General features: G+C 41.2%; 1 protein-coding gene across 1 annotated transcript in view; it reads right to left on the reverse strand.

Annotated features, from left to right (window-relative positions):
- Positions 1-26,694, reverse strand: part of LOC111961731 (TNF receptor-associated factor 3) — a 31,924-nt gene extending 5,230 nt beyond the window's left edge. Inside the window, exons 1-24 of the mRNA XM_023984220.2 lie at positions 26,299-26,694; positions 24,286-24,417; positions 22,858-22,948; positions 22,138-22,207; positions 21,849-21,952; positions 21,411-21,506; positions 21,226-21,297; positions 20,695-20,775; positions 20,382-20,493; positions 19,424-19,540; positions 19,053-19,143; positions 18,654-18,758; positions 18,049-18,133; positions 17,508-17,544; positions 13,678-13,888; positions 13,381-13,459; positions 12,930-13,028; positions 12,537-12,698; positions 12,309-12,383; positions 12,032-12,106; positions 11,775-11,861; positions 10,780-11,256; positions 10,442-10,619; positions 9,561-9,709 (exon numbers count right to left, since the gene is read on the reverse strand). Of these exons, the coding sequence (XP_023839988.2) occupies positions 9,561-9,709; positions 10,442-10,619; positions 10,780-11,256; positions 11,775-11,861; positions 12,032-12,106; positions 12,309-12,383; positions 12,537-12,698; positions 12,930-13,028; positions 13,381-13,459; positions 13,678-13,888; positions 17,508-17,544; positions 18,049-18,133; positions 18,654-18,758; positions 19,053-19,143; positions 19,424-19,540; positions 20,382-20,493; positions 20,695-20,775; positions 21,226-21,297; positions 21,411-21,506; positions 21,849-21,952; positions 22,138-22,207; positions 22,858-22,948; positions 24,286-24,417; positions 26,299-26,411 (2,898 nt within the window). The 5' untranslated portion in view covers positions 26,412-26,694. The remainder of the gene's footprint in view (positions 1-9,560; positions 9,710-10,441; positions 10,620-10,779; positions 11,257-11,774; positions 11,862-12,031; positions 12,107-12,308; positions 12,384-12,536; positions 12,699-12,929; positions 13,029-13,380; positions 13,460-13,677; positions 13,889-17,507; positions 17,545-18,048; positions 18,134-18,653; positions 18,759-19,052; positions 19,144-19,423; positions 19,541-20,381; positions 20,494-20,694; positions 20,776-21,225; positions 21,298-21,410; positions 21,507-21,848; positions 21,953-22,137; positions 22,208-22,857; positions 22,949-24,285; positions 24,418-26,298) is intronic.
- Between the last annotated feature and the right edge of the window lie 711 nt (positions 26,695-27,405).

Genomic DNA, 27,405 nt, shown 5'->3' on the forward strand with positions numbered 1-27,405 from the left:
GGCCCTCTCATACACCTTTAAAGCGTTTGAGAGAACCTTAACATCCTCATCCCCTGTAATAAAAACTGTCACATCATCTGCATACGCAGATAGTGCTATCATGGAACCCTTCATTACTCCTGGCACAGAGAAACCAGTAAGCCTTGCTCTTAAAAAACAAAGCATTGGTTCAATTGCCAGACAATATAACTGTCCCGAAATTGGGCATCCCTGCCTGATACCCCTTTGGACAGGGATGGGGCAACTCAAACCACCCCCACCTTCACCATACATGAGGCCACAGCATACAGTAAACTCATCCAAGACAAAAACACATCCCCAAACCCAAAGGCTTTCATTGTTTTGAACAAGTACTCGTGGTCCACACGGTCAAAAGCCTTCTCCTGATCCAATGAAAGTAAACCCACATTCACATCAGACAGTTTACTAATGTCTAAAACATCTCTTATTAGAAACAAGTTATCAACAATAGAGCGGTCAGGTACACAGTAAGACTGGTCCATTTGGACCAACAGCCCCAGATATTCTTTCAACCTGTTTGAGAGACATTTAGATACAATTTTATATTCCGCACACAGCAACGCAACAGGTTGCCAATTTTTTATAAGAGCCAAATCCCCCTTTTTTGGCAACAATGAAAGCACAGCACGTTGACAAGATACAGGAAGAGAACCCTCAGAAAAAGATTCACACACCACTTCATAAAAATCCTCCCCAATAGACCCCCAAAATTGCTTATAGAACTCAGATGGTAACCATCGATGCCAGGGGCTCGGCCTGATGAGAGCTGCATAACTGCTGTGGACAGCTCTTGCAGAGTAATGTCAGAATCCAAAGCAACTCTCTGCTCAGGGCCCAATTGAGGAAGACCTTGTAACAACTGATCAGTACTCAGAGAATCACAATCCTCCGCCTTATAGAGGGCAGAGTAGAAATCCACGGCATGTTGGCGCATTTCACTGTCATCCGTGGTCACCTTCCCATCTGTCACGCCCTGGCTATAGAGAGGCTTTTTATTCTCTATTTTGGTTAGGCCAGGGTGTGACTAGGGTGGGCAGTCTATGTTCTTTTTCTATGTTGTTGTGTTTCTATGTGTTTGGCCTGGTGTAGTTCCCAATCAGAGGCAGCTGTCTATCGTTGTCTCTGATTGGGAGCCATATTTAGGTAGCCTGTTCCAACCGGTGTTTGTGGGTAGTTGTCCTTGTTTAGTTGCCTGTGAGCACTACATTGGCTTCAAGTTTCGTTTTGTTGTTTTGTGAGTTTGTTAAGTGTTCTTCGTTTAATAAATAGAAGAATGGATTCAAATCACGCTGCGCCTTGGTCCACTCCTTTAAACGGCCGTGACACCATCAGGGAGACAAAGGCAGACCATCTGTTTACGTTGCAATGTTGACTGTCCTAGGTTAAAATTTAAAAAAGTGCTAGGAGCATCCATATCCTTGAGGGAAGCGAAACGAGACCTAATCAAGGCACCCTTCACTCTTTCATGCAGAAACGACCTCAGTTCATGTCTCTTGTCCTGTAAGTTCATGACTAGTCCGGGGTCATTCTGAGTGAGCAACTTCAATTCAATAGATTTGATATCCTGTTCAAGGGCCCTAATAGTCTCTTTAACTTCAATTCGAGACAGAGCAGTATACTGTTGACAAAACAATCGTATTTGGGTCTTCCCAACCTCCCACCATTGGCTCAAGGACTCAAAATTCCCTTTAATAACCCTCCATTTTTCCCAAAACAACAAAAACCTTTCACAAAATATGACCATGTAACAATTTAACATTAAAATACCAGTAAGGTGATGACCTTCGAGGACAGGACAAGTGAATATCAACAGACACATTATGGTGATCAAAGAAACACACAGGAGTAATATCACACCTTCCAACCCTTCTACAGTAGTGCTCAGATTAGAGGTTGACCGATTAATCGGAATGGCCGATTAATTAGGGCCGGTTTCAAGTTTTCATAACAATCGGTAATCGGCATTTTTGGACACCGATCATGGCCGATTACATTGCACTTCACGAGGAGACTGCGTGGCAGGCTGACTACCTGTTATGCGAGTGGAGCAAGGAGCCAAGGTAAGGTGCTAGCTGGATTTTATAAAAAATAATCAATATTTTTTGATGATATTACTGGTTTATCTAGCTTGTCCTGCGTTGCATATAATCGATGCAGTGCCTGTTAATTTATCATTGAATCGCAGCCTACTTCGCCAAACGGGTGATATAACAAGCGCATTCGCGAAAAAAAACACTGTCGTTGCACCAATGTGTACCTAATCATAAACATCAACACCTTTCTTAAAATCAATACACAAGTATATATTTTTAAACCTGCATATTTAGTTAATATTGCCTGCTAACATGAATTTCTTTTAACTAGGGAAATTGTGTCACTTCTCTTGCGTTCTGTGCAACAGAGTCAGGGCATATGCAGCAGTTTGGGCCGCCTGGCTCGTTGCGAACTGTGTGAAGACTATTTCTTCCTAACAAAGACAGCCAACTTCGCCAAACGGGGGATGATTTAACAAAAGCGCATTTGCGAAAAAAGCACAATGTCACGCCCTGACCATAGAAAGCCTTTTTATTCTCTATTTTGGTTAGGTCGGGGTGCGACTAGGGTGGGTAATCTAGGTTGTTTTATTTCTATGTTGGCCTGGTATGGTTCCCAATCAGAGGCAGCTGTTTATCGTTGTCTCTGATTGGGGATCATATTTAGGCAGCCATTTCCCCACTGTGTTTTGTGGGATCTTGTTTTGAGTTAGTGCATGTGGCACCTCTGATGTCACGGTTCGTTGTTTGTTTCTTTTTGTTTGGAAGTTTCGCGTAAATAAATATGTGGAACTTTAATCACGCTGCGCCTTCGTCCGTCTCTCCACACAACCGTGACACACAATCGTTGCATGAATGTACCTAACCATAAACATCAATGCCTTTCTTAAAATCAATACACAGAAGTATATTTTTCTTAACCGGCATATTTAGTTAAAAGAAATTCATGTTAGCAGGCAATATTAAACTAGGGAAATTGTGTCACTTCTCTTGAGTTCATTGCACGCAGAGTCAGGGTATATGCAACAGTTTGGGCCGCCTGGCTCGTTGCGAACTTATTTGCCTGAATTTTACTGCGTTTGCCAGCAGCTCTTCGCAATGCTTCAAGCATTGCGCTGTTTATGACTTCAAGCCTATCAACTCCCGAGATTAAGCTGGCAATACTAAAGTACCTATTAGAACATCCAATAGTCAAAGGTATATGAAATTCAAATGGTATAGAGAGAAATAGTCCTATAATAACTACAACCTAAAACTTCTTACATGGGAATATTGAAGACTCATGTTAAAAGGAACCACCAGCTTTCATATGTTCTCATGTTCTGAGCAAGGAATTTAAACGTTAGCTTTTTTACATGGCACATATTGCACTTTTACTTTCTTCTCCAACACTTTGTTTTTGCATTATTTAAACCAAATTGAACATGTTTCATTATTTATTTGAGACTAAATAGATTTTATTGATGTATTATATTAAGTTAAAATAAAAGTGTTCATTCAGTATTGTTGTAATTGTCATTATTACAAATATATATATAAAAATCATCCGATTAATCGGTATCTGTCACGTTCTGACCTTAGTTCTTTTATTATTTCTTTGTTTTAGTATGGTCAGGGCGTGAGTTGGGTGGGTTATCTGTTTGTTTTTCTATGTTGGGTTTTTCGTTTGGCCTGATATGGTTCTCAGAGGCAGGTGTTAGTCGTTGTCTCTGATTGGGAACCATATTTAGGGAGCCTGTTTTCTATTGTGTTTTGTGGGTGGTTGTCTTCTGTGTCTGTGTGTTTCACACGGAACTGTTTCGGTTTTAGTTCGTTCACTTTATTGTTTTGTATTTCAGTGTTCAGGTTTGTTCCATTAAATATTCATCATGAACACTTACCACACTGCGCATTGGTCCTCCTCTCTTTCTCCCAACGAAGTTCGTTACAGTATCGGCTTTTTTTGGTACTCCAATAATCGTTATCGGCGTTGAAAAATCATATTCAGTCGACCTCTAGCTCAGATACATGCAACCTGTCTAACCTTGCTGCACTGACACCACCTTCATTAACTTTTAACCATGTGTACTGCCTAACTTTTGCATTCCTTACTCTCCTCACATCAGAAAGCTCAAACTCAGTTAATAGACCAGACAGGCAAGTGGTTGACCGCAGATGAGGTTCTTCAGCAGTGCGGTCAACAGTAAAATGCACTGTACAATTCCAGTCCTCCACTAAAACCATACACCCCTCTTGGTCACACTGTCTTAAGGTTTCCTTTATTTTATCAAATACAGCAATACACTCTGTACCCTCATTAGGAGCATAAACATAAAAAATGTAAATAAATAATAAACATAACATCCACCTTGACCAATAAAACCCAACCCTTGACAATCTCTGTTGTAGATACCACAGCCACCCCAAAGCCTGAGGAAAACAAAATGGCCACCCCAGCACTGAAATGAGTACCATGACTATGGTATGCTGCCCCTCCCACCACATATGCTGCCCCTCCCACCACAGTCAACCTCATTAGCCTCATCACTATGTGTCTCCTGTAGAAAAACTACATTAAGCCTTTTCTGTTTTATTACTTCTAATAACCAAGCCCTCATATTCCTGTCCCTTCCCCCATTTATATTGAGAGAACCTACCCTTAGTACCGCCATATAGAAAAGAGAAAGGAGAAGCAGAAAACACCACAGATAAACCAGACAAGGAGAAAAAAAAAAACGAGGCATGATCATCATCATTGTTTTATTTTTCTCTTAACCTGACCGCATTTCCCACTGCATTTTGCTGCAGTGACAGCAGTAGTAACTTTCCTCAAGCGAAAACGCTTCTTCTCACTCAGCTGGTCTAACCCCACCGTCTTCTGTAACATCACAGCTGACCTCACAAACTTATCAACATCAAAAAAATCTGCCAATTTCACAGATTTCCCAAAAGTCTGATCCAGGAACCCATTTACCTCCTCTAGACTGTAAATTGAGTCTTCATCAGCTGCTATCGTATCAGGAGAGATATCCATATCCTCCCCAACTGAGCCCACTGACTCCCCTCTACCACATCCCTCTCAACACTCCCCACTTGCACCCCATCACTCGTACCAGGCATCTTCTCCACTACCTGGGAGACTAGCCCCACCTGAACCCCCTCCTGTACGCCATTACTCGTAGTGGGCATCTTCTCCACTACCTGGGAGCCTGTACCCCAGCACTTGTACTGGACAACTCATCACCAGTCTGAGGAAATTGCTCTTCAGATCTGTCCATACCTTCTACAACAATATTTTTCTGCTGCATAGCATTCTCCTCTGGTACAAGTTGCAACTCCGTGCCCTCAACATGGACAACTTGTTCCTCAACAACAGGTGCTTGTGGCTGCTCAACCACTGTCGACCTACATCACTGGGCCCAGGCGTTACGAGGACCACATGCGCCCCTCCCTCCGCCTTCTCCCTTTTCTGGCAAGCATATCGCTTATGGGAATATCTCAATGGGAATAAATGGCGGTATATTCGAAATCGTTACCCTTGTTGACAGAGGAAAAAAAGCGGCGTAACTAGAATAAACATACCTTTAATTAAGACGTACGCCATGCTCAACCATACGATCAACAAGACGCTCTTCTTTAAGAAAAAACATCGCTTTATTCATCTGTGACGCATAAGCAACATTCTCATAGCATGCCTTCTCTCCTACGGCGACCAAAAACTCCTCCACAGTGACAGTAGCTTCAGTAACACACCTAAAGCCGTGCCGAAGTGACAGCGACCCCATGTGGGTCGCCATCCCCGCCAAAGCCAGGGTAATTATCGACACGACAAACAATATACTTAATTCTACCACAACAACTAAATAAAAATAATGATAACCTTAATCATGCATAGGAAGAAAAAAGATACCACCAATAAAAGGAAACGTAAAAGAAAAACCAGGATTTCTAACTCTACACAACACTCATACAATTCCCAGCATGCAGAGAGAGAGAGTGAGTTCTCAATTGATACAAAATATACAGAGTACTGCACACACTACAATTACGTAGGTGTCACGCCCTGACCTTAGTTCCTTGTTTATGTCTCTATTTTGGTTTGGTCAGGGCGTGAGTTGGGGTGGGCATTCTATGTTTTGTTCTATGTTTTGTATTTCTATGTGTTTGGCCTGGTATGGTTCCCAATCAGAGGCAGCTGTCAATCGTTGTCTCTGATTGAGAACCATACTTAGGTAGCCTGTTTCCCACCTGTGTTTGTGGGTAGGGTTTTTCTGTTTAGTGTAGTGCACCTTGCAGAACTGTTCGGTTGTCGCTTTGTTGTTTTTTGTTCAAGTGTTAGTATTTATTAAAAGTTAATATGGACACTTGCCACGCTGCACCTTGGTCCTCTTCTCCTTCTCCCGACGACAATCGTTACAGTTGGTTGAAAAATAAGCTCAACTGGACACCTTAATGAGGCAGTGAATGAACTGATAGAGAAAGCACGCAGGGCATTCTACGCCATTAAAAAACTAATTCAAATTGAAATACCTATAAAAATTTGGCTAAAACTAATTGAATGTGTCATTGAACCAATTGCACTTTATGGCAGCAAGGTGTGGGGTCCACTTGTAAAACAAGATTTCACCCAATGGGACAAACACCCAATTGAAACCCTGCATGCAGAGTTCTGTAAGATCCTCCTACGTGTCCAGAGAAAAATACAAAATGCATGCAGGGCAGAATTAGGCCAATAATTATAAAATAGAGCAATTACGTTTTGGATACATTTAAAATACAGTGACCCCCTCTCATATCATTACCAAGCCCTGCAATGCCAAGAGCTGAGCAAAGACAATAGTCCGCTCATCCAGCTGGTCCTGGGGCTGAATTCACAAACCTGTTCTACTAACACACTGAAGCCTCAGGACCAGAACATCCAATCAATCAGAATAAACAAAATTACAACACAATCAAAACAAAAACTATATTACGTATTGGGAAACACAAGCACAAAGCAATATGCAGTACTATCTGGTCTTAAATCAACAGTACACTGTGGCTAACTATTTGACAATTGTTACTGATCAAAGCCTTAGAAAAACCTTGACAAAGTACAGGCTCAGTGAGCACAGCCTTGCCATTAAGAAGGGTAAACGCAGGAAAACCTGGCTCCCTGTAGAGGAAAGGCTGTGCAACCACTGCACCACAGCAGAACCGGAAACAGAGCTGCATTTTCTGACAAAATGTCAAAAATATAAAACAAGAGTGTCATTTCCCCAGAATTGAAACCCTTATTCAAGATTTCAAAGACCTCTCTGATGAGAATAGGCTACCCATCCTGTTGGGGGAGGACGTAGACAGCTGTGGGTTGGCAGCGCACTACGTACATTGCTGCCTGCCATAAGATGAGGGACAGTGTCTGACAGACCAACCAACCTGTCCTCTATGCTTATTGTATTGTTATTGCTCAATGTTTGGTTATTTTGACCCTTGAATATTGTTGTTACTGTTGTCAATATTGGTTATTATTATTTTAATTATGTTAATATTGTAAATCTCCAAAGTAAGTTTTGGTAATATGTACATTGTTACGTCATGCCAATAAGCAAATTGAATTGAGAGAGAGATACAGAGAGAGATACAGATAGTGTGAGGGATAGACCTCATAAGTGCAAACCAGATGACTTCACAAACCTGCCAGCTGCCATTCTGACTTTACCTCAACAACTCTGTCTGACATAAGATGAGAAAACACTTGACTGTGTCGCCCTCTTTTCACCTCTTTGTTGATTAATGATTATTTACAACTAAAAAGAGTAAGAACAAAACACCCCAATGTCTGATATAGAAAAGTAATAAATCATAGAATTAGATATTTATAATCTCCATTACAGACATGTTTTGGAGTTTCCTGCCAGGACAACGAGAGAGAGAGAGAATCCCACAAAAGCATGTCTGATTTATACATCACACGTGTCATGCAAAATCAAAATTGTGTTGCACATTTTCACATCAATTTGAAGATATACAGTACCAGTCAAAAGTTGACACACCTACTCATTCAAGGGTTTTTCCTTATTTTTGCTATTTTCTTCATTGTAGAATAATATTGAAGACATAAGAACTATGAAATAACACATATGGAATGATGTAGTAACCAAAAAAGTGTTAAACAAATCAAAATATATTTTATATTTATGATTCTTCAAAGTAGCCACCCTTTGCCTTGATGACAGCTTTGCACACCCTTGGTATTCTCTCAACCAGCTTAATGAGGTAGTCACATGGAACGCATTTCAATTAACAGGTGTGCCTTGTTAAAAGTCAATTTGTGGAATTTCTTTCCTTCTTAATGCATTTGAGACAATCAGTTTTTGCAACTGCAATTCTTCAAGTGCAGTTGCAAAAACCATCAAGCGCTATGATGAAACTGGCTCTCATGAGGACCGCCACAGGAAAGACAGAGTTACCTCTGCTGCAGAGGATAAGTTCATTAGAAATTGCAACCCAAATAAATGCTTCACAGACACATCTCAACATCAACTGTTCAGTGGAGACTGCGGCGTGAAATCAGGCCTTCATGGTCAAATTGCTGCAAAGAAACCACTACTAAAGGACACCAATAAGAAGAGACTTGCTTGGGCCAAGAAACACAAGCAATGGACATTAGACCGGTGGAAATCTGTCCTTTACCTCTGCTAAAGAGGATAAGTTCATTAGCGTTACCAGCCTCAAAAATATAAGCCCAAATAAATGCTTCACAGAGTTCAAGTAACAGACACATCTCAACATCAACTGTTCAGAGGCCACTGAGTGAGTCAGGCCTTCATGGTCGAATTGCTGCAAAGAAACCACTACTAAAGGACACCAATAAGAAGAGACTTGCTTGGGCCAAGAAACACAAGCAATGGACATTAGACCGGTGGAAATCTGTCCTTTGGTCTGATGAGTCCAAATTTGAGATTTTTGGTTCCAACCACCATGTCTTTGTGAGAAACAGAGTAGGTGAATGGATGATCTCCGTATGTGTGGTTCCCACCGTGAAGCATGGAGGAGGAGGTGTGATAGTGTGGGGGTGCTTTGCTGGTGACACTGTCTGTGATTTATTTAGAATTCAAGGCACACTTAAACAGCATGGCTACCACAGCATTCTTCAGCGATACGCCATCCCATCTGGTTTGCGCTTAGTGGGCCTATCATTTGTTTTTCAACAGGGCAATGACCCAACAAGCCTCCAGGCTGTGTAAGGGCTATTTGACCAAGAAGGAAAGTGATGGAGCGCTGTATCAGATGACCTGGCCTCCACAATCATCCAACCTCAACCCAATTGAGATGGTTTGGGATGAGATGTCATCACTATTATTCTACAATGTAGAAAATAATAAAAAGAAAATAGAAACCCCTGAATGAGTGTGTGTGTCCAAACGTTTGACTGGTACTGTATAAATTACAGGATTCGTGTGGATTTCAATATACAGCATGTAAAATGTATGACCTTCTAACACATATTCTATGCATTTTCTAAATGTGTCCCCTGGTCCTTACCTTCTGGTTGAAGGGCCATTTGAGCAGAGCATCACTCAGTCCCCTCATCACCACAAAGAAAAGAGACAGGTGGCTGCCACGCCCTGTCCCGTCCCCGTTCAGGTAGATCCGCAGACACATCTTATAGCCGTATTTACTGGTGTAGAACGCTGTTGGGGAAAAACAGACATATTTTATAGCCATATTTACTGGTGTAGAAGGCTGTTGGGGAAAAACAGACATATTTTATAGCCATATTTACTGGTGTTGTAACGGCAGTCTAAGTCATCCTCCTCGGACGAGGAGAGGCGAGAAGGATCGGAGGACCAATGTACAGCGTGGTAAGTTTCCATGATTTAATAACACAAAAACTAGACAAAAAACAAAACAACAAACGAACCAACCGTCACAGTCCCGTGTGGCACAAACACTGACACAGGAAACAACCACCCACAAAATCCCAACACAAAACAAGCCACCTATATATGATTCTCAATCAGGGACAACGATTGACAGCTGCCTCTGATTGAGAACCATATTAGGCTGAACACAGAAACAGACAAACTAGACACACAACATAGAATGCCCACCCAGCTCACGTCCTGACCAACACTAAAACAAGCAAAACACATAAGAACTATGGTCAGGACATGACAGGTGTAGAAGGCTGTTGGGGAAAAACAGACATATTTTATAGCCATATTTACTGGTGTAGAAGGCTGAAAAACTGTGATTTAAATATTATTATGGAAACACAATAGCCTACGTTTTGCACTGTCATTATGACTTGCACTACTATGATATAATATAGTCTCGATATGGTTGTTCTGGTTTCGGTCTTGACTCGGTCTCGAAGCCCCTTTGGTCTCAGTCTTAACACGGACTGCAATAGTTATGTTTACCTGGTGAGAACATGGCAGGGGCTCGGCCAGCGATGGCATCCTGTCTCTTCTTGGTAAAGTCAGAGATCCTCCAGATGAAGACGCCGTCGAATGTGGTGGCCGATATCTCCCTCAGCCTGCCTTCCATCTCTGCTACCGTCAGGTCCTTCAGCCCCACCGTCCTCTCCAGCTGCCGCACCTGAGACACACACACCAATATGTGTTAGCTTCTATGAATTCAATAACCTCAGAACCTCCAGCTTTATACCCCAGTAAGTCATGCCATTGAATTAAAATGTTAGGAAAGGGCTATATAAATTAAATGACTGAATTTAATTTCTGCTTCACGGCCTTCCTACCTTGTTGCTCAGGGCCTCGATCTTATCCTGGTCTAGGCGGTGCTGTCTGTTACTGGCCTCCATGGTTGTGGCAAAGCGCTCCACCTCTCGGTTCAACACGCAAACCACATTCTCAAACATCCCCGCCTTCACCTCCAGGTCGGTGCACCTGCGTCCCAGCTCCGCCACCTTGGTCTTCTCACTGTGGAGCTGCAGCTCCAGGGCCGCCCCCACCGAGCTGGGCAAGGGGGTGAAGGAGGTGGACACAGTCAGGGTGGGGGCCAGGGCGGGAGGTGGAGGCAGGGGAAGAGCTAGGGCGGGAGGCCCGGGGAGGCCCGGGGAGGAAGAAGAGTTGGTGGCCCCCTGCACGGGAGGCCCGGTGGAGGTAGTGCTGAGCTGGGAGACGCGTGCTTCCAGCTCCCTGAGGGAATGGTGGAGCTCCAGGAGCTTGTTTCCAGCCAGCTCCAGGCCTTGCGGCTGCAGGCCCTCCATGCTCACCTTCATGGATGGAGAGGAAGAAAATAAGGTAGGTAAAGTAAACACAGAGGCAAGTCTGCTAATGCTAATGTAAATGCTAAGTAAATGCTAATGCAAACAACCATCTTTTAGCGCAGTGTTATTCAAACTTTTTCAGCAGGGACCCCATTTTTTCCACCAGAATTTCTGGGGACCCCATTTTTTTCGCATTAATTTCTCGCGACCCCACCCCAAATCTAATTACACAACCATAAAATTGGTACATTTCGATTTTTACATCAGCACATAACCTTCAATTCATTACGTTTTCATCTCTTAACAAAACAAAAGGAAACCAATAAATATATCTACTAAATACAATTGTATTTCATTATCTTTCTCAACAACTTTTTTATATAGTCCCATATAATATCTTGTACTTTTATAATAATTTTTTGGGCAACCCCATTGCAGTTCCCCTACGACCCCGACTTTGAATACCACTGCTTTAGTGTGTGTAATGGGCATTTCCGCTCCACTACATCCATACTCATCCTCACCTTCATGCCCATAATGTAGTGCAGCAGCAAGTTGAGGTGCTCGTAGGCGCAGGCCCTCTCGTGGTCATGGATCCTCTCCTTCTCCACCTGTACAGAGATAGGGGGTGAGGACAGCTGTTCTAACAGTAGCACTGCATTATTACCAGGTAATATTTAAGAAATAACATGGTAAAATAGTAATTACACAGTAACAACCTCGTTTGTTTAATTAGGATTCATTAAAACCATAGCTCTGAAGAGATAAGAAAGCTACTTACTGACATATCACACCCAACAACATGGAATCTGCATGGAGTTCTGAATTTGCTGCAGAACTTAATGTGGTCCACATACTAGGGAAAGAGCCAAAGACAAAACAATACACAATGATTTGACAAGTTCTACAGCTATTTCAAACATCAACCTTCTTAAAAGAGAGTGGATTATTTTCTCTCAATATTGAGCTTCCTTTTCCGTTATGCATTTTCCAAACGCATTCAGTCACGTTTGGCTATAATTGGCTATATTGTGTGTGTTGAAACTTTAAGAACTCACCTTCTCCCTGGGTATTTTCTTCTTGGCACAGCCTTCACAGATCATGGGGTACTTGGGGCAGATCTCGTCGTGGGCCTAAATAAAGGACGTGTTTTTGTATAGCTTCTTACAAATATTGACCCTAATGTTCCTTGCAAAATTGATACAATCGTAAGCCAGCCATTTGAGAGATTTCACAAATAAACAGATGGATGGAAGTTCTCTCTCAGAGCATGCATTATTTCTCACCTTGATGTTTTTGAAATGGAATGGTTCCTTGCAGTACTTGCAGTTGAGAGTTCTCTCAGGGCACTCTCGCTCGTTGTGGCGTTCCTGTTCGTTGAAGCGGATCTGCTCTTTACAGGAGGGGCAGGGGATGATCATGTACTCACACTTCCCCTCGTGGCTCAACTGTAAGAGACAGGATTAATTTGGCTTTAGTATACGTTCAGAACAGCCTAAACAAGGATCTTCGGTCAAACTGATCGTGAAGCAAGAACACAGCAAAGCAAATAGAGTATTGAGGTGCATTGCTTATAACCATCTGTGGCACCATTTATTTTTTCAACAAAAACGTCCATCTAAATGCATCATTGAATGATGAAAAGGTTTATAATCAGTCTAAAACCACACTCAACTAACCTCATATTCTTTAATATTGCCTTTCCAGGTACAGCCTTCGCTGATGCAGACAACAGAGAGGTTTTCGACCTCTCGTCGAGCTGCGTTGTCAGGAAAAGCCTGCAGAAGTGAGAGCAAACAAACATTTTGCTGAGGCTTTTTCCTTTACAGTGAATCTGTACTGTTTCCGAATGCTTAATTTATGATTGAGAGGTGTGTGTGTGTGTGTGTGTGTGTGTGTGTGTGTGTGTGTGTGTGTGTGTGTGNGTGTGTGTGTGTGTGTGTGTGTGTGTGTGTGTGTGTGTGTGTGTGTGTGTGTGTGTGTGTGTGTGTGTATGTGTGTGTGTGAGATAAGCGCACACGCTCCAAATAACATGGACGCATATTATTTGAAGGGTACATTTTGATCTTACTTTTTCTTTGAGAGGATAAAGTGGCACTGTAATGAAAGATGCATATTGTAGAAACTTACACAGCCTTGTTTTAGAATCGACGTGGGCTCTTCAAAAATGTCCTCTTTGATACAAGCATTGCATTTCTGAGGTCCATCTCTGTAATGGGAATATTATGTCAACAAACAGTACAAAATAACAGTACAGTCAGTATTGTCAAATGTGTAATATATTCATCAGGCATCATAACCTGGGGTGCATTTCAATAGTCTAAAGTTTCTTCCTTAGGTTTTACCAGACCAGTACTTACACATTACAGCTAAAGAAGAAAATACAGATGAGTGTATACAGTTGAGATACACTCTTTGAACTCCCACCTGACAGTCCTATTGAAGCAGTAGGAACAGAAGCGGTGTCCACACTGGGCTTGGAAGGGCCTCCGCAGCAGCTTCTGACAGCAGTTACACAGGTGTTTATCTTCCAGCTTGTTGGCCAGGATCTGCTTGGGGAAGCCGGGTTTGTTGCTCTCCATGGACGACGGAGGGGATGGTTCTTGCGTGGCCATGATTCCCTCAGTACGCCTAAGACCTGGCAACAACAACGTCAGAGTCCAAATTAACTTGAAAAGTTTACTATGAAGGCATATTTTTCTGATGTGATGTTGACATGGTAAAGCTAGATTATCAGTGAGCGCAGGTCTCCATCTGAATATCTTTTGGAAACCAAACTATAATACTATTTAATTAAGACTGAGAGAAAGGTACTGCAGACAGTAGGCCACTGCTTTTCCTGTATATGACACTAATACAATACTACGTCAGTCGGGTCAGAGATAGACAATTTGGCAGATCTGATGTATTTGCCAGTATGTATTTCTTGTTTAGGTTCTTGTTTAGGCATTATAGCCCATTGCCCATAATAAACAATTGGCATGGTATGGCATCTAGCCTGATAATTGTGCATTCAAAAAAGCTTGTCATTGTATTAGAAGAGAAAATAATTATACTGAACAAAAATATGAACGCAACATTCGATAATTTCAACGATTTTACTGAGTTACAGTTCATATAAGGAAATCAGTCAATTGAAATAAATGTATTTGGCCCTAATCTATGGATTTCACACGACTGGGCAGGGGCGCTTGAAAACCATGGTTATTTCTATTTGTTTAATTTTTGTAAAGGTAATGGATTTGAAACTGAGGAGCCAGGCCCAGCCAAACATAATTAGTTTTTCCCCACAAAAGGGCTTTATTATAGACAGAAATACTCCTCAATTTCATGGCTGGTCTCATATAATCCCGCAGATGAAGAAGCCAGGTTACACATGGCTACACATGGTCTGAGGTTGTGAGGACGGTTGGACGTACTGTTAAATTCTCTAAAACAACATTGGTAGAGAAATTAACATAAATTATCTGGCAACAACTCTGGTGGACATTCCTAGTCAGCATGCCAATTGCACATTTCCTCAAAACTTGAGACATCTGGGGCATTGTGTTGTGTGACAAAACTGCACATTTTAGAGTGGCCTTGTATTGTCCCCAGCACAAGGTGCACCTGTGTAATGATTGTGCTGTTTAATCAGCTTCTTGATATGCCAATGTCAGGTGGATGGATTATCTTGGCAAAGGATAAATGCTCACTGAACAAGGATGTAAACAAATGTCTGCACAACATTTGAGAGAAATAATATTTTTGTGCTTAAGGAGAATTTCGGGAAATTTTTATTTCAGCTCGTGAAACATGGGACCAACACTTTACATGTTGCGTTTATATTTTTGTTCAGTACATCTTTTTGTATATTTTGAAACATTTATGGTTTAGCAGACACGATCGACCACATGGACCTACGGTCTGCTTGTACTAATACATGCACCGTGCATAAATAAAAACAGTTATTGACACTATCAACGACAACTTCAATGCAGCTAACCAGGCATTGAGAGAAATAGCAAAAGGCCCGTCTCCCTTTGTTTACATTTCGAGTCAGCAGTCATAGCACCGTGTAGCTCGCGCTACAGTCGTGTCAGAACAGTTGATGGTCGGGTCATCACACAAAAATGCTCCGTGCATAGTCAGACATTGCGAATGATGCTTACAAATGGTAAATCCATTGGTGTTGCTCTCGTCTGCATTCCCCTATCGTAGTTGCTAAGCTATCAGCATCTTTAGCTGGAGGTGGGGTACCCTGCATTCCAGCCGCCACGCCCCTTTAAAACCAGGTGCACAAACCAGTTTGCTGCGAAAATGGTTTGGCATTGAAAATGGACGGTATTGCAATTACATGAAACTTACCCGCGTTTTAAACTGTCATCGCTTGCAGAGACAGTAGAATACTCCTAGTAACAGCCCCGCGCGCGTTAAATTTACAGATGTTGCATGATGTGACTCTGCAGAAGAATGATTCTGTTTTCTTTAATGTTAACGACATAATACATATGGTACCGAGAAGCGATGTCTGTTATTGTTCAATTTCGCCATTACACTTTGCAGTGTGGGTGTTACGTCATGTGCAGCCTTAACATGGGTTGAGACAGGCCAAATGTAAAGGGGGTGCCTTACAAACGATAATCCATTGGTAATGGTTTCATATGACATTTAAAATAATGAAAATATAGGCATTTGGACAAATTATATAGGTTAGTTGTGCATAATTTAGTTTTATAATTTTCATGTTTACCAAGCATACCTCCCAATAGGTGAGTTTATAATGATTGACAAGACATCAATTGAGGCTCTATAATAGTAGGCTAGTAGCTGCCACTATTATAACAACTTCCCTCCCTCATTCATTAGAATAAAATGCAGATATTTTGTTCAGATGTGAAAAGCATGACAAATGTATCAACAGTGTAGTCTTTATGTATTGTGAACACTCAAAGTGAATGCAAACCATTAATTCACTTGACACTGGCAAAACGCACTGAAAGAGCAGTCTGTTCTGTGGTATGAGGTTGAATGGGGCACTCAAATTCATGCTCTGCTTTACCTGAATGCAAATCTTACACAAAGTAGGGGACCAGTGTTGGACCACACTGTCAGACAAGGTGAGGGAGTCATGTCTCTTTTACTATATACATCCATGATGCAGTAGAAGCCATAGACTTGTCATATCTTTTAGATGGCATTCACTTCAGTTATACATTGTGTGAATCATTCAGTGCTTAATGAAAATTGAGAAAATGGAGCCTATTTACTGAGTGGTTGCAAACAGCATTTAGGCATGTTGGACGACAGTTTGAGACAAAAAATGAAGCAAGAACTATAAATATTTTATTGGCAAGTCATACCTGTAACAAAAGGGGCACATGACCAGTAGGCATTACAAGACTGACCATTTTTGAAATGTTAATAGAAAAACATTGAAATAGGTGGGTCCTTGGGACCTACTCATACCTGAAAACCTAACATTAATATTGAAAAGCTTCTCAGGTACAGTACTACATAGGCTAAAGCTTATGGCTTCTCTTTGCTAAGGGTTGCATCCTATACCTTAAAACCTGAACACCTAACTCAAATTTCCACAGAAATCTCCCATTGACATCGAGGCATGATTTAATGCGGCAATCAGCAGTTGAAACAATGCATTTTCCCGCCCCGGTTTCGGTAAAAAACACATGGGGCTGGGGAAATGTAACCACTCAAATTAATAGACAAAGCTATGGATGCAAAGACTGACCACCAATGATGTCATCGTTTTAACCATGTTTTTAGGCTATATAGTGTTTGTTTACATTAACTTTGTTTTCAAATATTGGAGTAAAACAAGCTTATATTTTGGGTTCTGGTGGGGTACAACAGTTGAACTAAGCTCATGAAACACTTATAAGTTATGTACCCATTGATTCTTGAAGAATATCATTAATTCAGTCCAAAATGAATGTAGCAACTGCAGATTGCCCCTAAAAGCAGAATTCTGCGTTATTAAGCACGTGAGTTTCAAGTTAGGATTCAGCCCAAACTAGCTACAGTTGCTGAAATGTCTTGATTACTCTGGCATGCTAATCAGACACAAAATAATGGGTTTTGTCCTGAGTAGAAAGAGAAGGAAGATACTGCTATTGCACAATTAAGAAATGGTCTCTTTTCCAAAGTGGCAGTCTGTTATTTGGTAACAGATTGCCGATCAGATCTGCAGTGTTTTCACCAGCGTTTTATGAAGGCGCCACTTCCGTCCAGCGAGGCGACCAACGGGTCCTTAAGTCAGGTCTCTTCAAGTAGCTTACGGAGATTTCTCTGAATCTGGTTTGGTAGGATTATTGACAGGTTAAAACATGCACTGAATTAATAAAAACACACCTCAAAACAATAGCATGCATGAGAGGCTGATGAGCAGAGAACACTCCCACATTGGCCTCTTCAGTCCCCAACAAGCTCACTTTATGTAACCGAGTGGGGAATGGTTCATACAAAATATGTTATTGGGAAAGCAGAGCTATTGTCCCACTTAATGAGTAGTTGTTAGCTCAGTGACAGAGCTGACTGCATGGCATGTTTGAGCAGTTCCATGGAGCTGACTTGCGTGGCATGTTTGAGCAGTTCCATGGAGTGGCGAGGTGACAATGAAAGAGTATCACACACACACACTCGAGCATGACACAGGAGCTGGGCAAACTCAGACAAGCTAGACTAGTAACTATAAGCTACTCCCAAAAAGTGAACTTTAATGAAGCGGATTAAACAACTTTTGGGAGTAGCAAACAGTGAGCAGATATTGACACTGTCTTCGTTGGCAAGGAAACAAACCTTTTCTAGCTTGAACAGGTTTGTAGACAGCTCCCCATAAATTTCGGCATTGAAGTCGACCTGCGATCTGTGATGCACAACGTTTCTGAAACAAAATATGCTCTGAATTAGCCGTCGTATGAATTCAGGTGAATTCAGTTTCAGCTCATTCCTATAGCAAGACGCAAATGAAAGACCACAAATGCAAAAGGTCAATTTTACTGTATCCCGTCATTAGAATACATGTACGTATTGTAAAATAGCCATTAAATTAAACACCTAAAGAAATTAACATTTAGATTGTATCGATTTTTAACACAAGTGAGTTTACAATTTTCTATGGAAAAGTCAGGAAATGTTTGGAAAAATTACATCAAAACATGCATATTACATATATTTATAACATGATAAAGAATTACAGTTTCTTGACTGACAGTCATTCTTCGGGTTTTCCAACAGTTTGTGATGTCAAATTCCAGGTTTATCATGCACTATAACACTATCTACTGTATACCACGGATACTAGGACTGGATTCGCATTGCAATTGTTCATCTGTTAACAAATTCCCATTGATGCTCTGTTATCTCAGACAAAGCTGTTGTGAGTGTTTAATGGCAGCTCTTACTCGTTGTGTGCATACTCCCCCACGGAACTCAACGAGTTCAGCCGCTTCTCAAGAGCCACAATCTTGAAGGCCATGTAACACGAAGACAAGACAAGGACACTAACTCTGCAAAGACAACAAAACACGTCACGCACCCCGATGAGGGCTGGAATCTACAGGAACCCATTGGCGTTCAATAAGAAACAAGCATTTCCAATTCCACTCCCATTGTTGAATCATCTCCTACAAGACAAACAGTCACAATTCCACAACCAAGTTAACACCCAAGGCAGGACAAAACACCCAGTTCACTTAACTTGTTTTGACATGCCTGGCGACAAGTGAAATTATTAGATTAGCTACAAAACTTGTCAGATGGCCTCGACACCCCCTTATGACTCATAATGAGAGGATACTCACAGGAACAAATAGACGAGTAGAAGGGTGTTCAATGACACTGGCTGTAGCGATTTCACTTTGTGTACAACACCCTGGGCAGGCTTGGTCGGCCCTACAGATAAGACAGGATTAGTGCACAGGTCAGCAACACAGAAGGCCGGACTTAAATCCAAAAAGACGAAGCTAAACAAATGAATTAACACTTGCAGAACTACATCTTTAAGATCTTATCCTTCTATTAATGTTTATATTACAATCTGTTGTACTTTTCAGATTCCATTCCCTCTGGAAAATGATAGAAGCCAAAGGATACCAGGGAGAGAGAATGCAGAAGTATTTAACAGAGTCTAGCCATTTCCATTGCACCACGCTCATGCATAAGGGGGCCTCACCGTTCTGGTGAGCGGCTCCGTGTTTTTGGTTGGGGGTCTGGAGGTGGATGTCTGCGTGCACCGCCACCTCTCCATTCTTCACTGCGCTCAGGAACGTGTCTGGGATGCTGGGGAACTCTGCAGAAACAAACACAGATTGCTCTCTGAACACCACAAGTCGTTAAATATTTGAACTAATTTCCTTTCAATTCAACATGCCTAACTACCAACATTATCAGATGTGGTCTTGTTAATTGGTATCAAGGCCAGGTCACCTGTGCACAAACTAAACCATGTTAGCCCACTGAGCTAAAGCCAAGGCATTCCTTCGGGGAGCTAAGATGAGTCTTCAGGTCTCAGGCCAGATTACTCTTCATGTGCGCGTGGCTCACCGAACCATCTGTGTTACACTCAGCCTTCCAATAAGCATATGCAGTGAACAGGTGAAAGGATATACAGCTCTCTCATTGATGTATGTACTAAGACTGATTTGTCTATAGCCAATTAATCCCAATTACTTTTTGAAATAGATGTTATTGATTTTCTTAAACAAACCATAAAATCATGACTGTATCAACATGTAAAAAGTAAATCGTGTCTGTTCAAATACAGCTGAACTCAAGCCTATGGACTACAAGAAAAAGTGAGCCTGTACAGTACAAGTTTGACGACTGCTGTGTCTGGGCAGAGAAGCTGAACTAACTGAAAGCCTCTGATTGCACCTCCCAGTCCAACTCATGACTCAGTAATAACTAATCTATTAGGTTATTAGAAGCTGTGAGAGTACTGCTCTTTTCTAAGCTGTATAGATAAGACTACATACTCAGGGGCAATTCCTTTCTCTTTCTAATCACCATCTCGCAAGGTTTATTTCTGTCTCTATGATGTTGCATCTGTCTGTCTATTGTGTATGATGATTGTCTTGTTTTTCACAAGGTGGAGGGTTGGACTTCCCTGCCATCATAAAGGGAGAACCCACCCGTCATTTTCTCATAGTCTGGGGTCTGGGAGCCTGAGCTGCTGGTCTCCAGCATGTCTTGCCTCCTCTGGCACAAAACCCCATCCAGGTCTGAGAAGTCTCCAGAGAAATCCTACACACAGAATATTTACATTCATTTTGTCCATACAGTTGAACCCATTGAAATAAAAACATTATTGAATATAAATGAAACTTTGTCCAGACACAGAGGGTACAGTAGAACCATTACATTACACACACACACCCTATGCTGTATGGTCATAAAAGAAGAAGATTTGGGAGAAAGGAGAAAGGCAACTGTCTTAGTACTGACCAGAGGAAGTGAGGAGGGACAATCGGCTATGAAGCTGTTCTCAGCAGAGGAAGTAATGAGGCTGCTCCCTGTATTGTCCCCCTACAATGGTGTTCAATGAGTTAGACTTGAAAAGTAAGGCCGGGACGATACCAGTATCGCAATACTCATTAGTACCGTGGCAAGGAAACAAAAAGCGTATTCAATTTCTTTAGGAAAACAGCCCTAATGTTGTAAACAAACATCATCCAGTCACATGTATTTATTTCCCAAGCTATAGCACACAATATTTTACATAGAGGAAGTTTTTAAAGGACCAAAGAGTTGCTCTACTTCGTGTTTATTTTTTTCCATGGCAAAAAATTTCTTTGATACTGGTATCGTCACAGCCCTATAGAAAAGTCCCTGTTGCAGTCTAATACAGTATTATGACAACAGAAAGAACATGTTTAACCTCAGTGCTAATGTTATCTGTAAAACAACACAGAATAAGACTATTTAAAATGTCACAACAATGCATTAAAGAAAAGAGGACAAGGAGGAAGAACTTACATCCAGATGAACGCAGATGGATTTCAGAAGTTTATAGGTTGTATCTCGGGATAGGAATGATGCAAATACGTGCTGGAAAACAGATTTTAAATAATGAATTATAATGACAATAATGAAAAATAATAATTGTTATTAATTAAGACCAAACTTGACAATTGAATATCTACAAATAAAACTGGTCATACCCGCTTGTTTGTGGATGTGATAACGAGTGCATTTGGAACCAAAATGGCAGTTTTTGTCTTCTTGATAAGAGTCACAGAGAGTACAGGAATAGCAATCTGGGAAAGGGAAAGCAAACATTATTCCACTTCAACTATATTTCAGTGAATGTCTTGTTTGAACCTCTTTTCCTAGAGAGACCAGCAAGGAGAAACAGTCAATAAAAAGTATTATTAAAAACATTTATAGCAAATCTGTTGACATTGAGTCAGTGAAACACACCTCCTGGTCTACAACCTTCAGTTCATTAGTAGGAAAGTCAACTCCTGATAAATGTAACGACTCAGAATTGTAATGATAGTGTGTGCACTAAACTGGGGCTTGCAGTTATCAGGAACAACAATGTAATTAAATCTAGACTGGAGGAGTAATGACTATAGTATTCCATTGTTATACTGTACCTTAGTATCTCTGCCGAAGACTTTGGAGTGGAAACATATCCAGTTATCAGACACAAACATTTTGCCCTGATACAGCATGTCTTTCTGCAGTGCACAGGTGTAACCTGAGAAGAGGCATAGCAGAGGATGTCAGGCAAAATCTATTCTGCACAAATGACAAGACTGTATGGCTTATTTTCAAGTGAAAGAAGAATGCAAATCTTATGTATTTTTATAAACAAGAGGAAACTGGAGAAAGTCACCCTATGTCTTTTTAACTTTCACTTAAATTGAAGATTACGCCACTTACTTTGTTTCAGTAACTCATCCTTGCTGATTTCTTTGAATATTTTATGGTACTGGGCATTTGTCTTGGATATCTGCAAGAGAAGACAATACATCCAAATGTTGATAAATGTGACCTTTTGAAATGTATTACTTTCTTTACCTCCCTTTCCAAATGACCAAACGTATTGAGGTGCATGTGCAACTAGGTAATGTCAAATACGAGCATCCATATAAAGATCATTAGGGTTGTGTAGACTTAAAGCTACAATCTAACTTTTTGGGCGACTCGACCAAATTCACATAGAAATTTAAGTTAGAGATCTGTCATTCTTATTGAAAGCAAGGCTAAGAAGTGTTCTATGTGCACTATTTCTATGCTTCCCATTTTTTAAGTTTAGTTTTTTGGATCTTTTACTTTCAGTTTCACAGCTGAAAATACAATATTTTTGGTGATGGAAAATATATTTCACAGCGGTTTAGATGGTACAATGATTCTCTACACAATGACTGCTTGTTTTGTCAAACTGAAATTAGGCGCACTATTAGAACGTTTTCAACCAGGAAATGGCAGAGAGTTCTGCATATTGCACCTTTAACTTGGTCAAGATACTTTACTCACAAAACTCTAGTTTTGCAGTCAGCTGCTCAGCCATTATGCTAATTCCAAACAAACATACACACATTGTGGAGACCAATGGAAAATGTGATTGTGTGGGTTGCCCGATATACAGTATAAACACACCTGGCTGGACTGGGATTTCTTTCTTCCTTCAAATTTAGTTTCACCGTCACTTGGAGTTTGCATTGGGGAAGGCAGCTCCACAGCCTTAAATCTGAAAAAGGGGACAAGATTAACACACAAGCACAGTAGCAACCCATACTGCAAGTGATTGGTACAAAAACAATAAATGTAGACAGACAACTTCAATAGAACAGTCCAAAACAAGTTGACTTGGCTAAGTTCTTACTGTCAATGACACATCCACTTTGACTCCCATTGAAATGAAATATTGTTTCCCCTAGATCTACAGCAGTGAAAAAGACGAGCAACTCCCATGAGGACAGCCAGCCACATCCCTTGCAGCATGGTTATGTAAAGTGTGTTGTTTATACAGCAACATCAAGGTTCGTCAACACAATACTCGGCCAAGCTTCGTAGGTCACAAAACAGGCCAAAATGTTTTGAAATGGAAAACAAATTGGCTTTTCTTATTAGTCAAGCAAAAGAAGAACCTCCTGTTTCGAAACAGTTTCTCCTGATTTGCAGCTAATGAACTCGATCCAGGTGTGGATCACATAACAGCCCTAGACAGTGCAGTCTGATGTATTAATCAATAACATAAAACTGTGTTCTAGCGCCATCGAATGTGGTCAAGGATTAGAGAGTTGGTAATCTACACTACCGTTCGAAAGTTTGGGGTCACCTAGAAATGTCCTTGTTTTTGAAAGAAAAGCACATTGTCAATTAAAATAACATCAAATTGATCAGAAATACAGCATAGACATTGTTAATGTTGTAAATTACTATTGTAGCTGGAAACGGCTGATTTTTAATGGAATATCTACATAGGTGTACAGAGGCCCATTGTCTAATGATCTATTTAGCCTTTTAAAATGATAAACCTGGATTAGCTAACACAACGTGCCATTGGAACACAGGAGTGATGGTTGCTGATAATGGGCCTCTGTGCGCCTACGTAGATTTCCCATTTAAAATCTGCCGTTTCCAGCAACAATAGTCATTTATAACATTAACAATGTCTACATTTCTGATCAATTTGATGTTATTTTAAATGGACAAAAAAATTGCTTTTCTTTCAAAAAAAAGGAAATTTCTAAGTGACTTTTAAACAGAAGTGTATATATCCAAGTTCCAAAACCTCACATGTATGGTATCACAACAAATTGGTATGACAATAATGGCTAAAGCATTGTTTCTCCATCCCTAGGGGATCCACAGGTGGTGAACATTTTGTTCTAGACCAGCACTAACTAACTTGATCTACGGACACTAAACTAAGGGGCTTGGAGATTAGTTTAATCAAATATGTCAGTGCTGGGCTAAAACAAAACATGTGCACCCTATGTGCTAGAACAGACAGTTGACCATTTTACCACATATTCACATCATTACACATAATACATGATTTATGGTATCTGTAAGTCTCACTTCATGAGGGGCGGTTTCTTCCTGCTCTCCGAGAGGTCTGACTCAGTGTCCATTGACACCTGAGTGTCCCCAGCAGACCTCCCACTGGCACTCCTCCTGGGCCTGTCCTCTCCTCCATTCGCTGCCTCTGACCTGGACACAGTAGTGACAGTCAAACATGAAACGTTGTAGCTAGCTAAACTTGTGTTGTTTCTCCATTCAGACCTGTAGAGATAAATTATTAAAATGTTTAGCCTCAAGTGATGGGAAGGAAAACAGCAGGGCAGAAGTAATACAAAGATCTGGCACCTTTTGATGTGGGACAACAGTCCGTAGAAGAGGTTTTCCTTCTTTATGAACATGGACATTGATTCAACTAGCTACCTATCATTGGGAAATCATTTAAGAAAATCCCCATTCAAACTCTTTCAAAAAGAGGATCAAATCTGTCTGAGCATTGATATTGCACATTTACCAATGAAGCCTGTAGTTTTTGGAAATCGCAGTCAACTTTAGTTACTGAAGTCATACAATCTTTATTAACCCTTGAAAACCATACATTAAAATGCAATCAACAATTCTCACTGCTGTCAACCTTAGCTAGCAAGCAACACTGAACAAAAATATAAAATGCAACATGCAACAATTACAAAGACTGTACTGATTTACAGTTTATAGAGTTGATCAGGCTGTTGATTGTGAACTGTAGCCCCACTCCTCTTCAATGGCTGTGCGAAGTTTCTGAATATTGGTGGGAACTGGGATCCAGAGCATCCCAAACCTGCTCAATGGGTGACATGTCTGATGAGTATGCAGGCCATAGAAAAATTGGGACATTTTCAGCATCCAGGAATTGTGTACAGATCCTTGCGACATAGGGCTGTGCATTATCATGCTGAAACAGCGGATTAATGGCGTGACAATGGGCCTCATTCAAATTGCCATCGATAAAATGCAATTGTGTTTGTTGTCCGTAGCTTATGCCTGCCCATACCATAACCAAACCAACACAGGGCACTCTGTTCACAACGTTGACATTAGCAAACCGCTCGCGTCTTGTGTAACAGTATAACTTTAGACCGTCCCCTCGCCCCGACACGGGCGCGAACCAGGGACCTTCTGCACACATCAACAACAGTCACCCTCGAAGCATCGTTACCCATCGCTCCACAAAGGCCACGGCCCGCGCACCACCGCTAACTAGATAGCCATTTCACATCCGTTACACTTGCAATAGAAACATTTACTGTTCAAGAATCAAATGAAAGCAAACAGGGGTGTAATCATTATGCTGATTCTGTTGCAAATACGTTTTGCAACATAAACCGTTTATTCCAAATGGAAAACACAAACAATCGTTTCTGTTGGACAAATTCAGGTAGGTCCCTCCCCGTTTCGTTTGCGCAGTTCGCTTCGGTTTAGTTCTTAACGGTTATGAATACACCCCAAAGAAAATAGTACAAAACAACAAGGGAACTACCTGAATTTGTCCAATAGAAACTCGTTTTCATTGCAAAACGTTTTCTATTTGGAGTAAACAATTTGTTGCAAAACGTTTTGCAACAGAATTGGCGCAATGAACTGATTGGACATACTTAACTGGCTGATTAAGACCAAACAGTGCCACGCGTCAAATGTTAACGATATCCCCCATCAGAATGACGACAAATAACCTTGATTGTGCATTTGCGAAACTTAACTAACTAGGTAAACAAACAATGGAGGAAAATCCATTGGGACGAGGTCAACTTTAGTTCTCCAATTCCATGTCTTTAAAGTTGAAAACACTGTTCGCTTGCTAACGTTAGCATTATAGAAATAACTGCATAAAAAATACACAACCTATCATAACTTCGTGTGAGGTTGCTTCCAAATGAAACGCAAAGTTTATCGACAGGGGTCGGGAAAGCAAGGACTTAACTAGCTAACGCTAGCTAGCTATGCATCAACAACAAAAGTGGTTACATGGCTAACTTGCAAGCTTACTAGGCCCCCGGCCTTGCGCTGTACTGGACTGAAAACATACAAACTTACGTCGATTGGATCCCTCTCGGATCTTTTCTGACCGGTTTGACAGACTTTACAACTTGTTCTGGCGTAGATAACGGAGTTAGGTCTCTGTCCGGTTGTTCGGTCATAAGTACCATCTCTTGAGGGACAGCCTGGATTCGCTTTCCTTAACAGTTCCCTAACTCCGTAAAAACTTTGGCAGTGACTCCGTCCTACGCCAAGGAGGGGTTAAATTTGGGAAGATCGTTCGATACCCGGGACACTATGTGGAGGTAGGACATGGAAGAGGGGGTGGGTTGATCTGGTGGCCCGAGTGGGGGCAACCAAACATGGCACTGCGCTGACATTAATCACTTTATTTCAGGACAATATAAATAAAGCCTTCACTTACACCCCCGCCTCGTTTAGTTTCTAATTTACTCCCCCCTTTCCTTCTTATCCCTTCCTCGCTACTTCTCTCCCCTAATTTCACAATGGCACAGGGCAGTTGCTAAATGCCGCCATCGTGTGTCGAATAGGCAGACACAAATACATTTTTTTAATATTTTTTTTTTCCACCTTTATTTAACCAGGTAGGCAAGTTGAGAACAAGTTCTCATTTACAATTGCGACCTGGCCAAGATAAAGCAAAGCAGTTCGACACATACAACAACACAGAGTTACACATGGAGTAAAACAAACATACAGTCAATAATACAGTAGAAAAATATGTTTATATACAATGTGAGCAAATGAGGTGAGATAAGGGAGGTAAAGGCAAAAGAAGGCCATGGTGGTGAAGTAAATACAATATAGCAAGTAAAACACTGGAATGGTAGATTTGCAGTGGAAGAATGTGCAAAGTAGAAATAGAAATAATGGGGTGCAAAGGAGAAAAATAAATAAATACAGTAGGGTAAGAGGTAGTTGTTTGGGCTAAATTATAGATGGGCTATGTACAGGTGCAGTAATCTGTGAGCTGCTCTGACAGCTGGTGCTTAAAGCTAGTGAGGGGGATAAGTGTTTCCAGTGTCAGAGATTTTTGTAGTTAGTTCCAGTCATTGGCAGCAGAGAACTGGAAGGAGAGGCGGCCAAAGGAGGAATTTGTTTTGGGGGTGAACAGAGAGATATACCTGCTGGAGCGCGTGCTAC

This window comes from Salvelinus sp. IW2-2015, linkage group LG4q.1:29 (assembly GCF_002910315.2).
Source record: "Salvelinus sp. IW2-2015 linkage group LG4q.1:29, ASM291031v2, whole genome shotgun sequence".
Classification (NCBI taxonomy): domain Eukaryota; kingdom Metazoa; phylum Chordata; class Actinopteri; order Salmoniformes; family Salmonidae; genus Salvelinus; species Salvelinus sp. IW2-2015.